The 23,568-nt window shown below is 35.6% G+C and overlaps 1 protein-coding gene across 1 annotated transcript in view; it reads left to right on the top strand.

The window, feature by feature from the left end:
• Window positions 1–23,568, top strand: part of KDM4C (lysine demethylase 4C) — a gene marked incomplete at its 5' end in the record, with an annotated part of 315,802 nt that overhangs the window by 47,653 nt on the left and 244,581 nt on the right. The window contains 3 exons of the mRNA XM_084237773.1: window positions 10,546–10,595; window positions 18,292–18,395; window positions 22,844–22,981. Coding sequence (XP_084093899.1) covers window positions 10,546–10,595; window positions 18,292–18,395; window positions 22,844–22,981 — 292 coding nt within the window. The remainder of the gene's footprint in view (window positions 1–10,545; window positions 10,596–18,291; window positions 18,396–22,843; window positions 22,982–23,568) is intronic.

The following is a 23,568-nucleotide window of genomic DNA, read 5'->3' as shown; positions in this document are numbered from 1 at the left end:
TATGGCATGAGAAAATTTTCAGAAGGGTAAAGTGAGACTAAATTCTAATCTGGGGATGAGGACATCATTGGTGGTGTGTTGGCATCATTCATTGGTGGTATATTTTAATTGTCCTGGCTTGGAATCATCGCCAGGGTTTGTAGGCTCCTGGGTTCCCACTTGTTTTTTTTTTTTTTGTGTGTGTGTGTGTTGCCTTTGTTCTTTGCCGGGCTCAATTATTCCTAGCTGGATCACCAGAAAAGAAAGATTCCCCATTTTGGGGGTGTTACAGATTTTCCTGGAGTGGTCCAACTTCATTTGCTTCATATTTCAGATTTTTTTCTTTATATAGTACACTTGGAAATCTACTTTAAGTCAGAATTAAAACCCCAAATTTTAGAAGGAATGAGTTTTATCTTCAAAGAGAATGTTTGTTTCTCTATAGGGAAAGGGTGATGATTCTTCAATTAGACATCTATTTAGATTCTGTCCCCACAGTGAAGCTTTCTAAGGAAACCAGTCCATCCCTGTCAAAAGATAAGAGTACTTATCTGTTAAACATAGATAAGAAGTGCTAGAATGGGGACAAGGGAGTTTTTAAGACTAGCTTTTGAAGTCTATACCATGGTACTCCTTGGTTTTTCTAGGAGGGCAGGGCAGCTAATTTTTATTTTAATAGTAATTTTCATGCCTTCCCTCATGTTATTTGGATATATTTTAATCCATTTAAAACATGTTGTCTACATTGAATTTCACTGGTTTGAGAATATTTTGCAGAGATTGTCTTGGCTCTTGATAGAAACTAAAAATGAACTAGCTTAGCTGAATAGCAGAATTTAATTGGCACTGCCAGAACATCTGGAACCATTGGAAGTTGCCAGGGTATCTTGGTTCCAGGGTTCCCACTTCTTTTTTTTGTGTTGCCTTTGTTCTTCGTCTGGCTCATGTATTCCTAGCTGTATCAGCAGAAAAGAAAAATGCCCTGTTTGGGAGGTGCCATGGATTTTCTTGAACTGGATCCTGTGTTCTTCTCTTTGATCAGTTACTGACACCAAGGGCAGGAAGGTATTTTAATTGTCCTGGCTTGGGTCACAGACTGCTACTCCGGCTGTGGAGGTGGAGGTATGAAGATTGGCATCCCCCATTAGAATTGTTTGTTCGGGGGAAATAGTTGCCCATAAGGAGGACAGTGCTATTATTTGAATTATGCTGTACAAGGGGAAGAAAACCTGATGTATTCCATAGATCTATTCCATAGATTCCATAGATCCTATGTATTCCATAGATCTCTGAGGCACTGAAAAGTCCCAAATAAATGTTTGAGTATATGCTTACAGTTTAGGAAGGCTGATTGAGCTTTTATTGAACTCATTGAGCTGCTTTTCGTTCGTTTTCTGTAAGATCTGAAAAATTGTCTTGTGGGAATATTTACCTAAAATAAAATATATACCTATTTTAGGATATGAAAGTTATTAAATTATGTTTGTTTGTTTAACTTAGTATAAAGGCATTTCAAACAATAGATTGGTAACTTTAACCCACAGCACAGGCAGTTGGCAGAAATAAATCGATAATGGATTTGAAACTAAAGAATCTGCCATTTATAAGTTTTTTCTGACTACTTGAAACAACATTGCTCTCCTATGATTCATATGTATGTCTTCTTTACCACTTTATTATGTCCTAATTTCTTAGAACTCTTCTTTCATTGATTTTTATGTTCTGGTTTTGTCTCCCCAATGAGATTTTCAGCCTCACTGAGGGGACAGCACAGCTACTCTACAGGATCTGGCAGCACAGCAGGCCTAAAGGCCTGTTTAGTTAATGAAGTAGTTTTTTTTTTTAACTCTGGGAACTTGTGTATTATATATAACTGTAGCCTCATGCTTCTTTTCATGTTTATTGATCTTCTTACAGTAGTCTTTTTGGCTTCTTATGGGTAAATATAAAATTAGTCTATCAAGTAACACTCATGCATCCTATATGATGCCTTCAGTAGAGTTGACCTAATGTTTATTCTAGGAAATTGTAGAATCTGTAGAAAACTATTAAAAATGTTTTTGTTGTGAGTTCATCCCTTCCTCCCTCTCTCCAAAGGACTTCTTATTTGTGGGGTCTTCGGAAATGGTTTCTTTATTTGAAGGCTTATACCTAAAGCTTCTGTAATTATTTTACAACATACATATTTGAGAGAACATAGCATCCAGTTGCATGATCCCTGAAATGATTTTATGATCAGAGACAAATGATTCCATTTAGGATTATTCTTTGAAGTGTGGTTTTAAAAAAAAAATGTGAATGTTCTTTGGGAAGACATTACATATCAAAAATGATTTGAATTCATTGGGTGCCTTCCTGGTCTTAAGTTCATATTATCTTTCTGCCTACTTAATGAAGATTGACATTGTTTAGGAAATGTCCCTTGCCAGAAACTTGTGACTATTTACTGTTGGTTTTTCTTTTTTTTAATTTAAGACTATATGCCTTTTTTGGTTTGTTTTACGTGTTGCTTGAGTTATTTTTGGGTAGCTGGATTGTTTTGTGTAATGTGTACTTTTGAAAGCCTCTCAGCTCTCAAAGTGGTTTCCAACTGTAAAGAAGCTGAGTAGGTAGTTTTCCTTTGAAGATTAAACTTCAGTCACAGAGAATCTCCTTGAAAATACTTCAATATTTTGTTGGAGTTTATTGGGATAGATATTGGTAAACAAATTGTAGTGGAACCCTTTAAGTCACTTTATTTTGTTTGTGGGTGGTATAATTCTCATTTGAATAAACCATTACTTGAAGAGGATTCTGTCGTCAGATTTCTGTAGAGTGTAAATTGTTTTTTGTTAGAAATATTAGCCATGGAAATTTTTGATATGGACAAATAGTTTCTTATGTGGCATGCTTTATGTTTATTTCCACTTTTGAAATTACTGTACATGTCAAGTTATTGGCATGACTTTTTTTCCTGTTTTATTAATGCTTGATCCTATTAAATTTATTTAAATAAAAATTTCATTAAGTATTTATTGAACACACACACCTGCCAGGCACTGGGCTGGGTGCTGGTGAATACAAAGTGACAAAATGATCTTCATGAAACTTATAACCTAGAGCTTTTATTCCCCCATCCTTTATTTTCTAGAGTAGAGGAATCCTTGTTTTTAGCTAAATTCTTATAGAATCCAAATCTTATGTGGAATCCAAAGCTTATATAGAGTGCTTTACATGAATTAGAAGAAATGTTTTCAATGATCTGTCCTGCTTTGGAAAACCGTGGCTTTGCACAGGTTTTCACATTTTTCCATAAATGAATATTACTTCACAAGGTCAGTATATAAAACTGAAAATGCAGGCAGAATTGACCTGGCTAAAATGTGTATGGTGGCACCCCTTCCCTCACCAACTCCTTTCTTGAGGCACCTTCAGGACACCCTGGGGCTGCCATAGAAAATGGTTTGAAAATCTGTCACATGAACTTCTAGTACTAGGAAAATCACTTTATTACTGAATGGTTGTCTATTGAGTATTTTGGAGAACTCAGTATTGAGACAAAGATTTCTTTTATGTTGTCTATAGTCAATATCAGCTATTGACTTCATACTAACATTTTCTTTTCAGGGAAAAACAACCCATTAGTAATATGTAGAACACACTTTGAACTTAGAAAATGTTGAATAAATTAAGTATTATGAGATACTATATTTTGAAAATCATGTTTTGTGTAGTTATTGTCTGTTTTATAATAATGATTTCAGACAAATATTAACATTAATTTTTCTGATTGCCCAGAATATTAATTTACATGTACAGTTGACCCTTTAACAATGTGGGTTTGACCTGTGTGGGCCCACTTATATGGAGATTTTCTTGTAAACAGCAGCATAAACTTATAAAATTGATAAATACAGTATAGTACTATAAGTGTATTTGCTCTTCCTTATGATTTTCTTAATATTTTCTCTCTTTAAGCATATTTTATTGTAAGAAGACAGTATACAATACATATAACATGCAAAATATTTGTTAATTAACTGTATATTACTGGCAAGTCTTCTACTCACAATGGGCTATGTAAGTAGTTATGTTTTTTGGGGGGTGAAAATTACATGTGGATTTTTGACTTTTTGGGAGGATGGGGTAATCTTTGCCCATAACCTCAAGTAGTTCAAGGGTCAACTGTATATGGGATACTGAATTTATTTTGAATCCCAGATTATAAAGAACTGCTTGTATTTCTAATGCTCAGTTATTCATGGAAATTCCTTTCTTGTCAGGATTTTTTTCTTGTTGCAGTTTCCTTAATGACTCTGAAATTTGGCTGCCTAGTTTCCTTTCTGTATCTAATTATTCTGTCAAGAGATGGTCATACTTGGTGTAAGGATGAGACTCAGCTGTGACTGAATTACTTTCCTTAGCAGATTTTTATCTGGTTTCTTTGTAGGGTGTCAGCTCAAATACCTTGCCCTCCAGTTCATACTTTATAGATATTGCTTGTTATGTCAGGACTGATGCTTAAGTGATAACTCCTTTATAAGTATATTCCTTGTAATTATAGCTCTGGTTGCTTAGGTAGCCAACTCTGAGACTCAGATTTCTGTGCTAGGTATCTTGGATAGTAGACCAGAAACAATACCTGTGAGGAGAGAATAAGGCAGGACTGGGCAGAAGGGGAGGACATTAAACTGTAGCAGAGAACTGAACAGAGGCCAAAGGCAGCTCTGGAGCTGACAGGGCCATCAGAATTTCCACAAACTGAGGCAAGAGGACCAGGTGGTTAGAAGGAGGCATGAATTGTTCATTGTAGCACCACCATTTCCTCCTTCTCCAGGAATATGATCTTGAGAGAGGGACTGTGATCCTGGTGAGTGTGATGTAGGGTGAGGAGCTTCCTTTAGGTGAAGGCAGTGAGGGCTTCATCTAGAAAGGTGTCCTGATTACTACCATGCCCCACATACCTGCATGCCCCACAGTCACTTTTTGTTTCTCGCATTCATCTGTGTTTTTTTTTTTTTTAAGATTTATTTATTTATACAAGAACTGGGGTACAGGCCAGATGCGTGGGAGGGTGAGAAGATTCACCAGAGACATAGCGGGGAACAGAACAGGCAGACTGACGAAATACACTGCTGAGGGGAACAGCAGGCGAGACAGTGTGGGATCCTCGTCATTTGGTCAGGATCGAACCCACGCTGCAGAGCCTGCGGACAGCCTCACAGTGCGGCGCTCCACCACCTGTGTCACCAGGGAGGCCGCATTCATATGTTTTTAAGAACTGAAAATAAAGTGATGTTCTGTTTCCATAGCTACATAACGAGACTTCATAATTTAAAATATTAATGCTTAAACTTTAATAAATGTACAAATATTAAAACATTAACATCATCAGTAATGTAATAATCACATGTAAAATCAATAATTGTTCAGCTTTCTGACACAATTAGGAATATGCCTTGATTAAAAAACATTTGTAAACTATGCACTTCAGAAATACTGAGTTTGTGATATATAATATAGGTACTTTACTTTTTGATTCATGAAGTTTTTTTTGGTAACACGAACAAAAGAAAAACTTCAGGTAGTGGTTTAATGGCTTTGTTCTTTCTGTGTATCTTATTTAAAATGCCATTGTCTTTTACTTGGAACATACCTAACTCTAGTTTCAAAGGCTAGTGATTTCTTTTTTTTTTTTTTTCCATTGGTGGGCTTTAAAAGTGGGTAAATGATAAGAAAGATAGCTGGGAGAGGTATTCTGTGTGAACATTGGAACTTCGATTTGCTTATAGCAGAAAACATTTCTTCTAAAAAGTTGGGTCACCTGCAGTAATTGCAGTGATCATAGTAAAATGTGATCCTTGGGTAGGGACCTTGGGTAGTGTGTCCTTGGGTAGGGAGCGGCTTGTAGGCCTGTCACCTCTGTCCTGCTGACATCCTCCTTGTGGTAATTGATGGGGAAACAGGAATGGAATGTAGCACTGGGGAGCACATCTTGGGCTTTGGAGTTAGGTAGGTCTGGGGTTGGGTGCCAGCTGTCTTGCACATGTAAATTAATGCCTCTGGGAGCCTTGGTCTCATCAGTAGAGTGGAGGTGATAATAGTAGAACTTGTATTACAGAATCTTAGCGCAAATTTTGACATGATAAATGGTAGATAAATTGAATAATATATCATTTGTAGATTTGTATTCATGTTTAATTATAATCATTTTTATTATGATTTGTATCACAATTTCAATAGACTATAATAGACCATAATGGACTGAGCATAACCTCAAAAAAGAAATATGGAGGACCAGTTCATAGAGAAAACCTGCATCAGAGAAATGACACTGGTATGCTTTGAAAAGATTCAGTTAATTTTTAACTAGACTTTCAATCCTTTAATAACTATAGAGACAAGTCAGTCTCACAGATTTATGCCATTAGAGGGGAGGGTCAATTTAGACTTGCCTATGAGAAACTTGTCTCTGGGGACTTGAGCTGGATTTTTTTTCCAGGACATGACTGTGTGTTAAGTAACAATAATAGAAAATAATAAACACAAAGGAGGAAAGGACCACTTCATACACAGCTCAGTTAGAAGAAAAGACAGCCTGGTTGTAGGACTAATCTGCCTGAGCATGCCATGGACCTGGTAGGGGTTCTTTACTCTGTGGCCCTGGGCTTGTAAGATTGTCCTTGATGTCACAAGCTAGAGATGCCAGCAGCACCCATTAGTGAGACTAACAGAGGATCCAGGGCAACTCCCTGTGTCAGCGCAGTGACAGTGATGTGGGCAGGGAGTGGGGGCTAAGAATATTTGTTTCTAAGCACGGCAGGGATGGCCTCAGGGTTCCCAAAGGAAATTAGAAAAGTTTTCGGGAAGTGATCTGAGAAATAGGAATTTACCTTTCAGAAGTGCTTGTAAACATTTCTGAGGACTGGACATATCTTCAAAAGGGAAATACAGAGGGCCTGTTCCTAGAAAAAACCCGAATCAGAGAAAATGAAATGAAAATGAAAAATGATGCTTTACCTACTGACAGTATGAAGTGTCAGCCTGTTACTGTTTAGTTCATGATAGTGTTTATATTACATCCACCAGGATAACAGTTCAAATCTATTCTTTGAGAAATCCACCCAAAGATATACCTTAAAATTAGATTTTCTTAAAAACATTTATATGAGACTGGTTTTGAATAAAACATAACCTTGTAAATATCTAATTAGTATGTTCATAGTTCATTAGTGATTAATAGTTTTTTAATATTAGCAGAACTGCTTAAGTCATATCTGAAACAAAAGCATTGTCATAAAAGTTAAATGAACAATTAATAATGTCAACAAACCAGTATATACTTGCAACTATCAGTAGTAGGCATCTTATTTGGTGGTTTCCAAAGGATGCAGAGAAGTGTGAGATATTCATATACTCAGAGAATTAAGAATTCACTGCGTTCCTGAGCATAGGTGGCATATGATAGATGCCTGTCTATGAATCAGGCACTCACTATACCTGCTAGGTTAAAAAGGATAATTCATGTGACAATTTCTGGGTTGTGATTGGCATTCTCTCTCTCATAGAACCAATGCCTATGCAGACAAAAGTGATTTATGCACACCTAAGAGAATTATCTTTGGAAAGTAGTAGATGATTACTACATGAAAAATATAATGGAAGGACTCTGGGAGGAAGAAAAGAGGTGAGATTGCTGAGTTTTATACTGGTCAAAGAAAGTAACAGGGAGGAGCTGGAATGGGACAGTGCTTGGGAGTTGATGTTTGAATCTGACTGGAGGGGGTTGTTTGAAGAGGGGAGATGTTTATCCTCAGTGGTGATAGATTCCGAATCAAAGGTCATCCCCCTTCCCCTGCCACTTACTATTTCATAACTAATTTTCTAACTGATGTTTGTAATTGTCACATGGTATTAAATCTGCATTGGAAGTTAATGTTCATGAAATTCCTGTGCTGCAGGCCAACCTTCCTGAACAAACGGTTGCACATTCATCCACAAGATATTAGTAACAGTGATATATGTCTCTAACCCCTTCTAATTATGTGGAAAATGCCTGAAGTTCTTCTTGCAAAGCTCTGTATGTGACCAGTCCTCAGCAGCGATCTGTTGAATTTCAGTAGATTATATTAAAGTGTTTTTTTTTTTTTTTTTTGCGTTATTTTGTTACAGGAACCTAAACAGACTTAGGTGATAGTACTTTGTCGGTTAGGGCCTTGGGCTTGGGGGAATTTTGTTGTTTTTTTGTATATGAAATATCATACAGCTATGAGTTGATTCATTTCCATTGGTCTACTAACAGTTTGTGTATATGATTTAAGTATTATTAAACACAATATTCAATCACTATCAGGGAATGGAGAGGCATACAAATTATCTCATAGGTATCGATGTGGTCATGAATAAATAGGTTCATTTTCAGTTAAGATAATGCCCAAAACAGGAAAGAAAAGAGGTCCTCCCCTTAAAGTCATTTCCTCCCTTGTACTTCACTGAGTGTGAACACAGGGTGGATTTGACTTTGGGAATTTGGTTCCAGTTTGGAAATTTTCATCTTTTAATGATTTCTGAAGCTGCTAAACTATCACAATGGTTGGTTAATCACAGAATTTTATCAATAATCACTTATGGTCTTAAAATGAACTTGATCTTTAGAGTATGAAAATAACCTGAGACACCGTCCCAAATCTAAAAAAGAAAATAAACAAGTCACCTGACTGTAATGTTCCTGGGAAATAGTACACTTCCAGCAAAGAATTTAGAATAGGCTAGTAAGGACTACCTTGGATGAGACGTATGGAGGGATTGACCTAAATCCTAGGAGCAGTAAAACCCAGGATCAGAGTTGGCATAGAGCCATATTGCCTTACCTCTTTCTTCTTCCTTCTGAATTGATGGTTGAACTTCAGATTTTTAACTTTAATTTTGGTGTTTATTTTTCAGAAAAGCAAATCTGGATATATACTATCTCCATACTTGTTCATTCTTTTATGAACAGCCATAAATACCATTTGCGCGCTTGCGGGTTTGTGTGTACATGCACACACACACATGTTTTGAGGGAGTGACCCTCTTGTTTGGGGTATAGATCTATGTTTTTCTTTTCTTGGGTATATTTGGTGATATAGCCTAGGTATTAAAAACTGGTGAGAAGTGGCCATAAATATACATGGGTTGGTCGTCATTTAGTTATGCTAAAATTTTATCTTCCCAATTCAGTTGGCATAATTTCATTAACAGTGCCTTAAGGAACAGGATATATGGTTGAATTTTCTTTTAGAGCATTGCCTGGTGACATCAGATCCAATTAAGTTTTGCATATGTTATCAGTGTCATTAAATGCAATGAAGTGTGGTGTTAAGTAAAATTAGAAAAGTTATTTGAGTAAAAAGTAGCTTATACTTAATATATATATTGAGCTAGTAAATATAGCACATGTACATCTTATTTTTACTTAAAATATGACATGAACATTTAATTTTATTTTTAATATACTTAAATTTCCTCATTAAACTTGCCTATAAAATTTAGTGTTGCATATTATGAGATTATTGTTTTAAAATTTGTTAGTAAGTTCACAATAAATAATTTCACTTTAGAAAATAGAGGAACTAGAAATGAGTATTCCTGTTCTTCAAAGGCAGAAAAATTACTTTTCTCTATAATCAAGATTTTAGAAGTCACATAATCATGAAATAAGTAAAAGTTGCTTTGTTATGAGTGGTTTTTTTTTTTTAAGATTTATTTATTTATACAAGAACTGGGGTACAGGTCAGAGGCACGGGAGGGTGAGAGAATTCACCAGAGAGAGCAGGCAGCAGAACAAGCAGACGGACTATTGAGGGGAGCAGTGGGCGAGGCAGGAGAGGTCTACTGCGCCATGTGGGATTCACCCTAGCAGGCCTGGAATCAAACCCATGCTGCAGAGGATGTGGACAGCTTCAGAGCGCAGTGCTCAATCCGCTGCAGCACCAGGGAGGCCCATTATGAGTGTGTGGTTTTTTGTTTTTTTTTTAAATTTAAAACCTACTGGAAAACTGCAATGTTTTTAGAAAGGTTTGGTAGAAATATAAATGTTGGTGTAATAATTTTGTGTATCTGCTTGTCAACAAAACCATTTTAAAAGGTTTAAAAAAGCCTACCGCGGTTTTCTTAAAAACAAAACACAAATTAATCAAATGCACACACACAAATCATACAACCCCAAATACCCTTGACTTGTGTGGGTACTATGAATGTTGGAAGATAGATATGGTGTCCAGGCTGTGGCTTGGTGGCTCATTGGCCAAGCAGTTTGCTGGCCTTGGATCTTTATTCCTTATTCTGTAAAATATGGTTGGAATGGTGAGCTGGGACAGTGAAATAGGTGATTTATAAGTTTATTTTTCTTCTGTCTAGTGTCTGTGGGATACAACTACATGATTGGTTTTTTAGAATCTCTACTTAGTTCATCTAACTCTACTTAGATGAACTAAGTAGAGATTGGTGTTGAATTTTTTTACGTGATGTAATTTAGGAATAGGTATCCTTAGGATACTAGCTGAACAATTATAAACCTAAAATTTTTATTTATGTTTAAAATTTTAGGTATGCAATACCCCCGGAGCATGGAAAACGACTTGAAAGACTAGCTCAAGGTAAACTTAATTTCTGTGTTTCTCCTCTGGATAGGTTCTTTGTTTTTGAGGTATTTTTATAGTGCCAAATGTCACTCTGTTAATTTTATTCTTTCAAGTCATAAACTTTTAAATGTCTCTCTATTTGAACAATTTAAATCTTTTTCACATTAATTTGTGGATATTTTTCCCGGTTGCATAATCTTTATGGTTATTTTAGTTGACTGCTTAGTATTTCATCAAGTGATGTGCTTAACCTATTTTGGTTATTTCCTCTTTTATATAACATTTAACATTATTGTGCCAATAATATTATTCCGTTTAAGTTACATCCTTAAAATAAATTCCAAGGAGCATGATGCTGTATCACAGAGAATAGCTTTTTATGAGTACTTTTCATTTTGCCATATCATTTCACCAAAGGGTTATGTTAAATCTCCTTCTGACACCTACTTCTGGTTTGACTCATTGGGTTGTTGTGAGTGTCCTTTTGGAAGTACGAAGGTGAATGTCACCAGTGCATTAGGTAAACATGAGATTGTATGCCTTCTTATGTTGGCGGAATTAAACATACTTTACTATAAAGTGAATTTTTTATGGTTTTGTGCATAATTGTAATGACCAGATTGAATAATTCTGTGTGCTTTATTGATAGTTTTATTCTTTGCCCACTTGAGTCTACAGAGAGTGCCTTCTTTTTTCTCTGTGCTAAAGTTATGGTGCCTTCATCTACTTGTAGAGGGGAGAATCAGATTCACCCTTTGTAAATACCTTCTGTTTTGCTGACCATCCTTACCCGGAAGAAGTTGGTTATTAACGACTTATTTCTAGGGAAAAGTGAAGTTTCAATTAACAACTTAAGGATAAGACATTCTATTCTATGTTTATCCAGGATTGAATCCTCAGTGAACATAACATTACCCTTTTGCTCAGACTCTGATCCAAGTTTCATTGATATGTTAGGTTTGCCTTCTAGTAGGAAAAAATTTTTGTCCTGGCATCATATGTGCTTTCATTAAATAATGAAATAAGGATATTGAGGAACCCCATTCTTTGACCTGACAGTTCTGAACAAAAATTGTTGCTGTCTTTGAGTTGCTTTTCCCCAAATATTAGATTATTGGATAGAACAGTTACAATATCACATTTGTAAGAAGCATTATTATAATTTGGCAGCCTAATAACTCTAAAGTCTTAGTGTTTTTATAATGAATTAATAGTAATAATAGCAATGTAATTGTAATCTTGAACTTTGTTAGCACTCTTTACTTGAATATTTAGGTTGATGAATCCTGGTTTTGGAGAGCAGATTAGAGCAGAGCTTAGAAAATGATTACCATAATCCTTAAATACATAGGAAATGAACTTTGTGTTAAACCTATATGCTGAACTGTTCTCTTCTCGGTAATAATTATTCCACTATTTTCCACAAATTATTCCACCATTTCTCTGGTGTGGTAACCAGAGAATTTTAAAAATAGAGACAAAGTAAACTGTAAGTATGAAGTCATGCTCAGATGTCTAGTGAAAACTGTAAATACTTTGATATAAAATATTTGCAAATGACTTTCTAGGAAAATGGGTATCGTTTATTTAATCAGTGAGAGGTAAATAAATTTGAAGATTTAACAAGAACTTTAAACTCAATTGTGTGTTTATTCAAAACTGTTTTTGTAGCATTATTTTGAGAAATGACACAGGGAAAAGATGCTTTAAGACAGTGGAGGATTCCCATTCACTGACTAGATGTCAGCCAAATTAATTGAATTCTGCTAAATAAAATGATAAAATAATGCAGCAAATGTGATGAAACATTTTAGGAGTCTAGGTCAAGGCAGCACTTGATACATAAAATGAAAAGCAGCCTCGGATATTTTCCATTATCTTGTCTGCACATCATAATTATCACACTTGCCTTTTATGCATGAATGCTTTCATCTTTGGTTTCTATTGAAATCTTGATTGACTGTGGCACCTACAAATATTTTATCTGAAAGACATTAGGTCTGCATCTAATAAAGGCAGGAGTTTGATTTTGCCCTTCAGCTGTTTTCTCATTTATATGGGTTTCTTTTTTTCCACCAATGTTATATAGACTTAAATGTAATAAAAAATCTGAAGTAAATTGTTGCAATTTTTATATTTGCTATGTGCCTCTGATGCCATTGCATTCTTTCTGATTTTGGATATGATAAACTTGAATGAAAAGTTTAAAGGAGAATATAGGTATAATGTTGAATTACAAATAACAGTTTTAAAAATTTTCAGTTTTTCAAATGTCTAAATCTCATCTATTATAGAAATAAGACAGTCACTTTGCTATTATATTAAGTTAAACAAAATATGCATTACAATAAATTGAGAATGATTAAACATTTTTTTTGAAGAACTGTTTCCATTGTTCTCATTGTAACTCAAATGCTAATATTTAAAAGAAACTGAAGATGATTTACTTCGGTCAAAACTTTGGTTACTAGGAAAATGACATGTGAATTAGGACTAAGTGCAGCTGATTTAGGAAGCGTGAGTAATCACCGGGACTATTGTTTCAAATGGCAGTGTGATAGAAGTGAATAAATTCTCTTAGACCTGCTATTTATTTGTAAAGATTGTTTTAGTTTTGACTTAGTTAAAATAGCAACATTCAGCAAAAAGAAACAGAAACATCATTGTAAGAAGGATTGATTTAGTGTATGTTTTCTTAGGTTTAACAATTATTTTTGGTGTGTATGAATGTTTAAATGACTAGTAATTTTGAGTTTGAGATTTTGGAACTCCGTCTTTGCAGGGATCCCAGTTCTAGGAAATGAACAGGGTCTGTGAGTGGGAAGCAGGCAATTTTAGGACTCTCTAATTATCTTCAAAATTGTGCATATATGTGGATTTCTGGCAAGCCATCATCAATCACTTAAGAGGGCTTGGTCCCAAAGAGATTATGAACCACTGCTGTCAAGAGACTAGAATAGTAGCAATAAATATAAAGTCACTTTAATTTTATGAACAAATTTTAAATTGACCTGTTCTTATATTTCTGTCCTGGAATAGGAAAAATGTACTTTTATCAGCTCTCATAATGATAAATACACTATCCCCTTAAGCATTCACTTAGCTGATGGTCTGAAAATATTATATTAAAATGCTAGTTCTGAAAAGCTAATAAATAAAATTGCTCTCATTATAAATAATCAATTTTAAGTGCCCCCCCCCAAACATAAAAATATGAATCAGTTCAGGGATATATCCTCAGCCTTCATGCCTAATTTGTGCCTTAGACATGGAGATCAATTTGTGGTGCGTTAAGGGTATGTTTATTTTGATCTTATTATCAGTTGAATTACATTGAAAATGATGAAATCGTTCCTAAACTGTTGATGTCACTATATATGTTTAAATGTGTTTGAATATTTTATATCCAGCCATGTTTCTAGCAGGATTTTAGACACTGGAAAATAATGCATAGGTACATCACCTAGCATAGTTTCAGTGAGGGAGTGAAAGACAATTGTGAGAAGTGGTATCACAAAGTGAGGAGGATGACAGGAAGGGAATGACAACAAGGAGGGATTATTATGGGGGGAAGCAAAGAGTTCTTTGATTCTATGGGGTGGAAGCTGAACCAGAAAATATTGCTTGGGTTGACTGTGATATGTTTATACTCAAACTTATTGAACTTGGGCATCCTGGGTGACCTGTGCATGTATGGTCTCTGTGTCTTCTCAAGAAAGGAAAAAGCAGGAACTGAAAAAATTGGTCTCAGTAAAAACCAAATGTAATGACCCACATATTAAATTGGCTGGAAATTTTAGCTCTAAATGTTCTATCAACCAACTTGAAATGAAAAATACTTGCCCATTACACAATTCCTTATGCTCAGGAGATTAAAAATAATGGCAACTATATAAAAGAGCCACCATCCAGCATTATGCCACGACCATATGTTTCTCCCAACTGTCTTCCAGGAGAGCTCTATGGAGCTGTATGTCTACCAGTAGAGATGTTGATGGATTATGCACCACACAGAGTTGAGTGAAGACTCCCATATTTTCGTTTCTGGATAGTGTTCTAGAAATGGTAGGATAGTGTTCCAGAAATGCCAGTGTTCCAGAAATTGGTCATAGAGTGACCAACTACAGTTTAAGCCTCTAATGTTGACCTCTTAAATAGGGCTGTGAGCAAAAATTATCAGATTTGAATTGACCAAGATTTATACAAAATCTGGTGGTACAGTTTATACCTCACAGCAGGCTGTCTCTCTAGTGCTTCTGCCAACAAATCCCTATAAGGAAGAGAGTGAAACTCCATCCACAGTACTCATGGAGTTATTTTTTTTCTGTTAAAATAAACAAAGTGATTTAATATTATAAAAGTAGGCAGTGAAGAAGCATGTATCTCATTTATTCTGTGTGTTTTTCACCTGGCATATTACTTGGTAACCACAGAGTGTGTGAGGTATGGTTGTGGATGCTAGTTGCTGTTTCCATCACTAGATGATTGAGGGTATCAGCATAGAGTTCTTTTCTTGCTGGGGCTTCTTTATCTTCAAGACTGTGAAAGAGTACACCATTCCATTGTGAGATCTGGTAAATTGGGAAGCCTTTATGGAATATTAACAGCAGTAAAATTAAAATATGAATTTTAGAGAGTTTTCAACTCCAAACTGTTGAGAACATCAAGAAAGAAAATATTGGAATAGACAAAATCATTCTGAAAGGGATATTTTAAACATTTCACTTGTAAAAATTTGAACACAGAACTGTTTTCTTATTTGGTCACTTTAAAAAAACTAAATTTTAAGTTGAATTTTTCGTAAATGTTGTATTTTCATACAAATATTTCTCTAGCTGGAATAGTTCTGAGACTTATAATATTATCATTCTGTATCTGATAGTGTTCTGTTTATATTGGTTTAATTATATGTTGCAAAAATACTTTTCATACACAGTGGTATGGGGAATTATGAACCATGTACTGCTGCAGGTATTTTGAAGTAAAATTCATTTTGAGAGGCATGCTTTGTATGTAATTTGTGCATTTTATGAGGTGTTTTCAGGGCAATGTAAAATATAATTCTGATAACCTGTTGTAAATATAAATTCTGATCCATTGTGAAGTTCTTAATATACTGCAAATTACCTTCCTTCAGTGGTTTTCCAATTTAAATTAACTTATGACCAGTCACCACATTGTTCAGATCCTGATTACAAATCCATATCAAAAGAAAATTAAATAGACTCTTCTTTCTTCATTGATTTTAATTTAGAACTTAATTCATTTAGTGCTCCACAAAGTCACATATTTGAAAAGTTTAGTAGATCCTTGTGTATTGTATTACTAAAACATGTCTGTAAGTTTTGTCTTTGTAGACCTCTGTGTTGTGCTTTCTCTCTGTGATGTAGGACTTTGGCCATCTTATTTTGAAGATCGGCCTGTATATTAATGCCATACTGTGTGCATTCACCACAGTGTGCATTCTTTTATATGGCTGCTTATTTGGCTAAATGTTTTGTTTTGTATTTATGTATTCTGAATATTAGCTTTAAACAGAGGCCTATATCCAATGACCATGCAGGGCAGAATTATTCCTTTTATTGCCATTAGTTTTGTAGAGAATAATAGTGTTTCTGATATTTCATTGGCATGTACTTTTTTGTATTTCTGCTTTTCTTTTTAAGAGTTCAGGTGCAGGGCCTCCCCGGTGGCGCAGCAGTTGAGCGCTAGGTTGCGAAGCTGCCCTTGGCCTCTGTGGTGCCAGTTCGATCCATGGCTGCTCCCTGGCCACCGGATGAGGATCCCACATGGCGCGCAGACCTCTCCTGCCGCCCGCTGCTCCCCTCAGCAGTGTACTTCGGTCCTTCTACCTGCTGTGCTCCCCGCTCTGGCTCTGGTGAATTCTCTCACCCTCCCGCGCTTCTGACTATACCCAGTGCATGTATAAACAAACAAACAAACAAATAAATCAATAAAACATGCCTCTATTAAAAAATTAATAATAATAATAAAAGAAAGAGTTCAGGTGCATATATATAAGTAGAATGTGTACTGATCTCTGATCTTTGCGGGTGATTTCTCATACCCTAAGTTACTGTTTTTCTGACTGTTTGATTTGTTTCCTTCTTTTTTTTTTTTAAGATTTATTTATTTTTATACAAGAATTGGGGTACAGGCCAGAGATGTGGAGGGGGTGGTGAGAGGATTCACCAGAGACAGAGCAGGGAACAGAACAGGCAGACAGACTGAAGTACACTGCTGAGGGGAGCAGCGGGCGAGACAGGAGAGTTCTGTCCCGCCATGTGGGTTTCTCCCTGGCGGGCCGAGAATCGAACTTGTGCTGCAGTGGCTGTGGATTGCTTCATAGGTTGCATCTTAACCCCTGCACCACCAGGGAGGCCATGATTTGTTTCCTTCTGATGACCTGTGGCCTCATACACTGCCTGGTGACATCAGTAAAGGATTAATTACATTTATTTATTTATTAAATTTATTTTTGCATAGAATTGGGATATAGGCCAGAGGGTTGTGTGTGTGTGGGGGGGTAAGAGGATTCACCAGAGACAAAGTGGGGAGCAGAACAGGTGGAGCTACTGAAATACACTGCTAAGTGGATCAGCAGGCGAGACAGGAGAGGTGTGCTGTGCCATATGTGGGTTAGCTCCCTGGCTGGGAATCGCACTCAGGCCATAGTGCTGGTAGCACTGAGACTTAACCCCTAGACCACCAGAGAGGCCCCTTATTTACATTTAAAGTTTTCTTGTAAAATACCTCTATGATGTTAAATGGTTATTGGTTATTTGATACTGGTAATCCTTTTGTCAAACTGGTCATGTTCTTGAATTATTTGCATGTAGTGCGTTTCAGTTAGAGAAGTAATATTTCCAGTGACTTTCTTCATTTTAGTAGTGGAGGACTTTGCACATACATTTTCCTGGTAAGCTCTGTTCTCCTGAGTTGTCTCTTTCTGTGATTCTCCCATCTTTTATATGGTTCTCATCTTTCATATCTTGCTTTCCCACTCTTTTCAGCTTGGTATGGTTATCCTCTCAGAGTGAGGAAGGTAAAAAGGAGTCTTAACAAGCGTGTTCCTTTTCCTCTAGCTTGCTGAGTTAATAAGAGTCCATCTCAGACAGAACTGCAGGGTTGAAGTCAGTGATGGAGAAAAGGAATGTTTTGGTGTGTAATATATGTTGATCATAATATATATTGATCAAAAGGGTTAGGTTGCCGCATATTTAGCCTGCTCCTTTAAGGGCCTTCTCAAAACACTGCTCTCACACAGGTTTTTGGCCAGTTTCTAAGCAATTGATGGGTGCTGACCAGGAAATTGTTTCAGGAAGTTAGTAGGTGTTAACGCTTTTAAACTGATCAGAAGAAACAAAGTAAGGTGGGGAACTGCTGTGTCTGTTGTATCCTGTGCTTCTGGAATGATCCCTTCTAGGAGTTTAAAATGAGAGATTCTTTTCTATGTTATGAAAATAATTCTTGGTAGATTTTTGTGTAAAGAAGTCTAACTTTTATGATATAAATATATATTCTTAATATTTAAAAGTTTTCCCTCTGAAGCCCAGGAGCTTTTGATCATGGAGTTTTGTTTTTACAGAAAACTGTCACTCTAGTAATACTAGAACTGCCATTCTAGTAATACTAGAACATAAGTTAAAAAACTATCGGAAATTTTATCATAATTGATGTATTACTACTTATATTTATTGTTTCCATTTAGGATTTTTCCCAAGCAGTTCTCAAGGGTGTGATGCATTTCTTCGCCACAAGATGACACTGATTTCTCCTTCAGTATTGAAGAAATACGGTATTCCCTTTGACAAGGTATATTAGCATTACTATTTAACAAATTCATTTGTGTATAGCATTTGTATTTAAGATACATTAAATGTTAATATAGCTTTATATTATAATATAGTTAATATAGCTTTAACTTCTAGTAGGATTTTTTAGGATCTGGGGTGAAAAATTCAGACTCATTTTTATAACATAACTAATTTATCTAAATACTAATTTGAAATTACCTTTATTTCAGAGTACATTTACTAGAGATTTATGCTGTTATAGTTCACTTATAACAATATTGAAAATGAAATGTGGCACATTCAACAAGATAAGATGTAGCACTTCTGCATTGAAATCTTTTACATGAGCATCATAATTTATGAATATGGTATATGTGATCTGTTTTGTAAAAAGAATACAGAACAATTATTATTAGCAGTTGGTGAGTTAGAATTAATGATTATGGTGCCAGTATGTTGCTTCTAAACATATTCAGACATAATACAATTGAGATTTCATTATGGATAAAGTTGTCTGATGATTTAATAATGAGATACTGCTTCTTTGGAGTATTTCTAAAGATTAAGTTCTGTAAGACTCAGTACATGCTAGATCCCTGTTTCTTTATGTTCATTGGTAAATATTGAGTCAGAATTATTATAGAGCCTGAGCATTTTTATGTGAAGAAGCTGAAATGAAAAAAGCTTTTGACGATAAATAAAAACCTTTTCTCAGTTGGAAGAGGATTAAAGTACTTAGCTGCTTGCAGAAACATTAAAAAATAACTCCACTCTCTTCTTCATTTTTTATTTTTCTTCCCATAATCCTTGCTGTTTTCTACCTTAGAAACTTTTCATTTGTGACTGAATCTTTAACTTCTTAATCTCAGGTCCTTGAAGTCTCCCTCCTACCCCTTCCCACATCTTTGGTTTTGTTCAAAGCAGAATTTTTGCAAGTACCAAGACTCGTTCTTCAACTTGTGGTTTTTGCTCCCTCAAAAACCATCTATGCACCAGTCATGGATGAGCCATACTTTTCTTGTGTGACAGGGTTGCTCTTCCCACTGGCCTATTCACATACTTTTTACCCATGACAAAAGAAGTATATTTTTGAGACATGTACCATGGGGGACATCTACAGGTATGGACTGAAGCTGGTTATGGGCTGCAGCACTGTCACAGGTACAGTGGGCAGAGGCTGTGCCCCCTAGAATAGGCAACAGGCTTTTAAGTCATGAATATCATCAATGAGTGATTCTTTGAGATGGTTGATGTGCGCTTGATTAGGCATTCTTATTTAAATTGGAAGATTAGAAGACAGAGGAAAAATAGACTAGAGTTCCTCAAGATTGAAAAACCTTCATGGGCTTTAGAAGTTGGTGATAAGTGTTGATTCAACTGGTCCTTAGACAGGGACTTAGACAACTTATATGAAGTTGGTGGAACCCAGAATAGTTCATTTCCCTGGATGGACGCCTTTGGGGCTGCAATTTCCTTTCTCTTTGGGGAGGAGGCGGCAGGTGCCCTTCACCCCTTTCTGAGCTGTGACTCATGAAGTATTACTTGATAGATCACTAGATGCACCAGACCTTCATCTGGTCTTTTGAAGAATGGACATTTCACGATTTTGTGAGTAGTGGGAGAATAAGTGTTAGTCCTCAGATGTTGAGACACCAGGACTCTGAGGACATATGAAATATGAAAGACTTCCACTTCCCCTTCCACCTTGATGAAGGCTGTTTGAGGACTATGCTCCTCAAGGATCTTATTCTATGATGATAATGTAACACAGGACAGAGTAGCACAGGTTTACGAATTAAACTTCCCAAGATCATTCCTGATTTTGTCGCTTAGGCAAATTACATAATGTTTCTGAGCCCTGGTTTCATAATCTGGATAATGGGATAAGTAATAGCATCTACTTAGTAGAGAACTTATGAGGATGAAAAGAGATAATATATATGAAGCATTTTGCTATGTCCGTGTTATATAGTAACATACTTTTCCTCCTCAGTTCAGCCCTGTCTCTTTAGGCATTTCACAGTTGGAAAAATACTTTATTTCTCCTTTTTCAATGAATGTATTTCTACATATTCCTATGAAAAATCACGTTTTATAAATTGTCTTTCTTTTTGATTATATGCATCTCTAACTTCTTTCATGATATGAAATTGTGTTGCTTGTTTGGTGTTACAATGAAATGGACTTCTTTTCTGTCCCTGTATTGTCATATTAGCTTATTGTATAGAGGAAATCAATTACCTTATATTTTGGGTAATTGGAACTGACCTATTTCTAGCAATTATACACAGGCATCAAATTTAGAGTTTTATTTGATGGAAATTGATGCTCTTTTTCAGTATGTCAAAAACAGCATTATCTTGGTAGAGAAGGATTATAGGTAAGATTGAGTGGAACAGTGAAGGTAATCCTTATTCCAATAGCAGCAGTTCTGCCCTCTCCCTTTATATTAAAGGTGTAGGAACAGGTGAGTAGGGTGAGTTTTGTCTTATCACATAGTTTAAAGAAGTGCCTAGTTTCCAGTCAAAATAATAATTGATGAGATTCAGTGAGACTGTGAAAAGAGAGAATCTTAGGCTGTATTCTCCTGTAACTCAGAATGATGGAACTAGAACCATGTTGAACACTGAGAAGCCATTCTTTGCCTGCCAGATGGAAGCTGAGTTATCATTCAGCTGCAATAGAATGAGACTGGCTGTGGTGTCATAGCGGGAGGGGATGATGACCTAAAATTCAGAATTGTTGGAAAAGAAAATAACTTAGAAGCACAACATTTTCACATCTCTAAATTGTCTATTGAATTTCATTATGTGCACCTGTATTTACATAGTGCCTCCTATATGTTGATTGAGGTATTCATACATTCATTTCTTGAAAGTAACCATAGTGATTGAATGAACTAGTGAGTAATAAATTTGGCAATCTAGTATAGTATAGGCACATTTAAAAAAACACTGAAAAATTTAGTTTCACTATTTTTCTGTACTCATGGTATATTTTTTGTGTTTTTATAATTATAAAAAGCCACATATTTTTAATTTAAAAAAAGCAGTGGAATAAATGTATTTTTTATGTTTGCTTTTAGTTTCCTGATACATTTACCCATGTTATTTTATTTCAGTATACTCACTTATATAAACATGTACATATATATGGAAATTTTGCTGTTAATTGGAATGCACTTAATTGTATACTTTGTAAGTATTATGGATGAATATTGTGGTAAATACCACCAACTCTTTAGCAAACAAGAATTCATAATAAAGTCTGTTCAGCATGCATTGTCAAAGTTTCTCTAGTTCTAGCTTAAAAAATGTTAATTATATGACCTACAGTACAAATCTAGTAATGTGAATTTTAAAGTATTAAAATATACACATAATGATAAAATAAGCAGATTTGTTGCTAATTTGAATAAAACATTAATATCCTAAAGACATTTTTAAATTAAATACAGTATTTTCGATTATGGATTTAATGATTTACCTATTGGGTTGTTGGAAAAGTTATGACTTCCAGACTTTCCAGAAGTTCACTACTTGTGTAAAAATGTCTTTTAAAAGTTTCCTGAGGGCCTCCCCGGTGGCGCAGCAGGGTTGAGCGCGTGCTGTGAAGTTGTCCACAGCCTCTGCAGCGCGGGTTCAATTCCCGGCCAGCCAGGGAGAAACCCACAGGCAGACCTCTCCTGCCTCGCTTGCTGCTCTCCTCAGCTGTGCCTTCGGTCCATCTGCCTGTTTTGCTTCCTGCTCTGTCTCTGGTGAATTCTCTCACCCTCCTGCGCCTCTGACCTGTATCCCAGTTCTTGTATAAATAAATAAAATCTTAAAAAAAAATTTTACTTTGTTTTTGTTGAGTCTCATCAGCTCTTTGTAGATTTTTGTGATCAGTCCTTTATCATTAGTGTTGTGTGCAAAAATTTTCTCCCTATTGGTGGGGTGTCTCTTTGTTTTGGTTACTGTCTCTTTTGCTGTACAGAAGCTCATGCTCAGTGAAATAAGCCACAAAGAAAAAGAAAAATACCGGATGGTCTCACTCATAGCAGGAATTTGGAAAACCTAAATAGGGGACAAGGAAAAAAAATCTAATTATAATAAAGTAAAAATCAAAATCAACAAGCAACTATAAACCAGAGACACACTACGGGGGGGGGGGGGCGGGGAGGGGTAGCAGGATGAAAACAAAGGGGTGGGAATTGTATGGCAACTATAACCAAGATGAAAATGCATACATTATGCAAAAATGAAAAATGATGTAAAAAATGTATAAAATTAAAAAAAAAGTTCATTAAAAAAATACAAAAGTTTCCTGAAAAGTTTTGAAAGTATTTGGGAGACTTCTTTTATGCTAATGTAACTCTTGATACCATGGCATGTTTTCCTAGTTTTTTAAGAGGAAATGTATTTTAATTGTGTTTGCAACTCGGGAAGGCATATAATTGGAATATATTGTATGTGTTTTACCCTGTAGATCACCCAGGAGGCTGGAGAATTTATGATCACTTTCCCTTATGGCTACCATGCTGGTTTTAATCATGGTTTCAACTGTGCAGAATCTACAAATTTTGCTACTGTCAGATGGATTGACTATGGAAAAATTGCTAAATTGGTAGGTTATGCTTCACAAATGAAACATAAGTTAAATGTGTATCCTGGTTATTGTAGTGGAAAAGTTAAGATCATATGCAATATTTATTTTTTTTCCCTTATTGATGTTGTGTGCTCTCATGATAATTTATTTCAGAATAGGTATATTTATTTTACAGAGGCTCTATTATGATTTGCAGCTATGTTTTTCTGTTTGGGGATTAATGTGGAGCACTTTGCCTTGAAAGGTAATTTTATGCAACTGCTGTTTGCTTCTTTGCTTAAGGTCACCAATTGGTTTTTTTGCAAGACTTTCTGGTTGCTCCCTGTGGTTTCATATTAAGGTACACTTGAATCTCTCTATATTAGAAGTCAGTCCATGGGTTTAGAAATAAGCAACTATTTACAGAGGAGAGTGTCTGGTAAAAGTGTAACAAGAGATTGAGGGAGGATAGTAAGAAGAAATGATTTAAACTGCACTGAGTGCAGAAATGAATTTCTTGATGTAGAACATATTTTGATAAGGAATATATCTTCATGTTGAATTTGGTGTAAAATTTTGTATTTCTTGCCTAGTATATTTAATTTAGTTCACAAACTATGTATTTT

This window comes from Talpa europaea (assembly GCF_964194135.1).
Source record: "Talpa europaea genome assembly, chromosome: 7".
NCBI lineage: Eukaryota > Metazoa > Chordata > Mammalia > Eulipotyphla > Talpidae > Talpa > Talpa europaea.
This window is presented reverse-complemented; position numbering and strand designations above follow the sequence as displayed.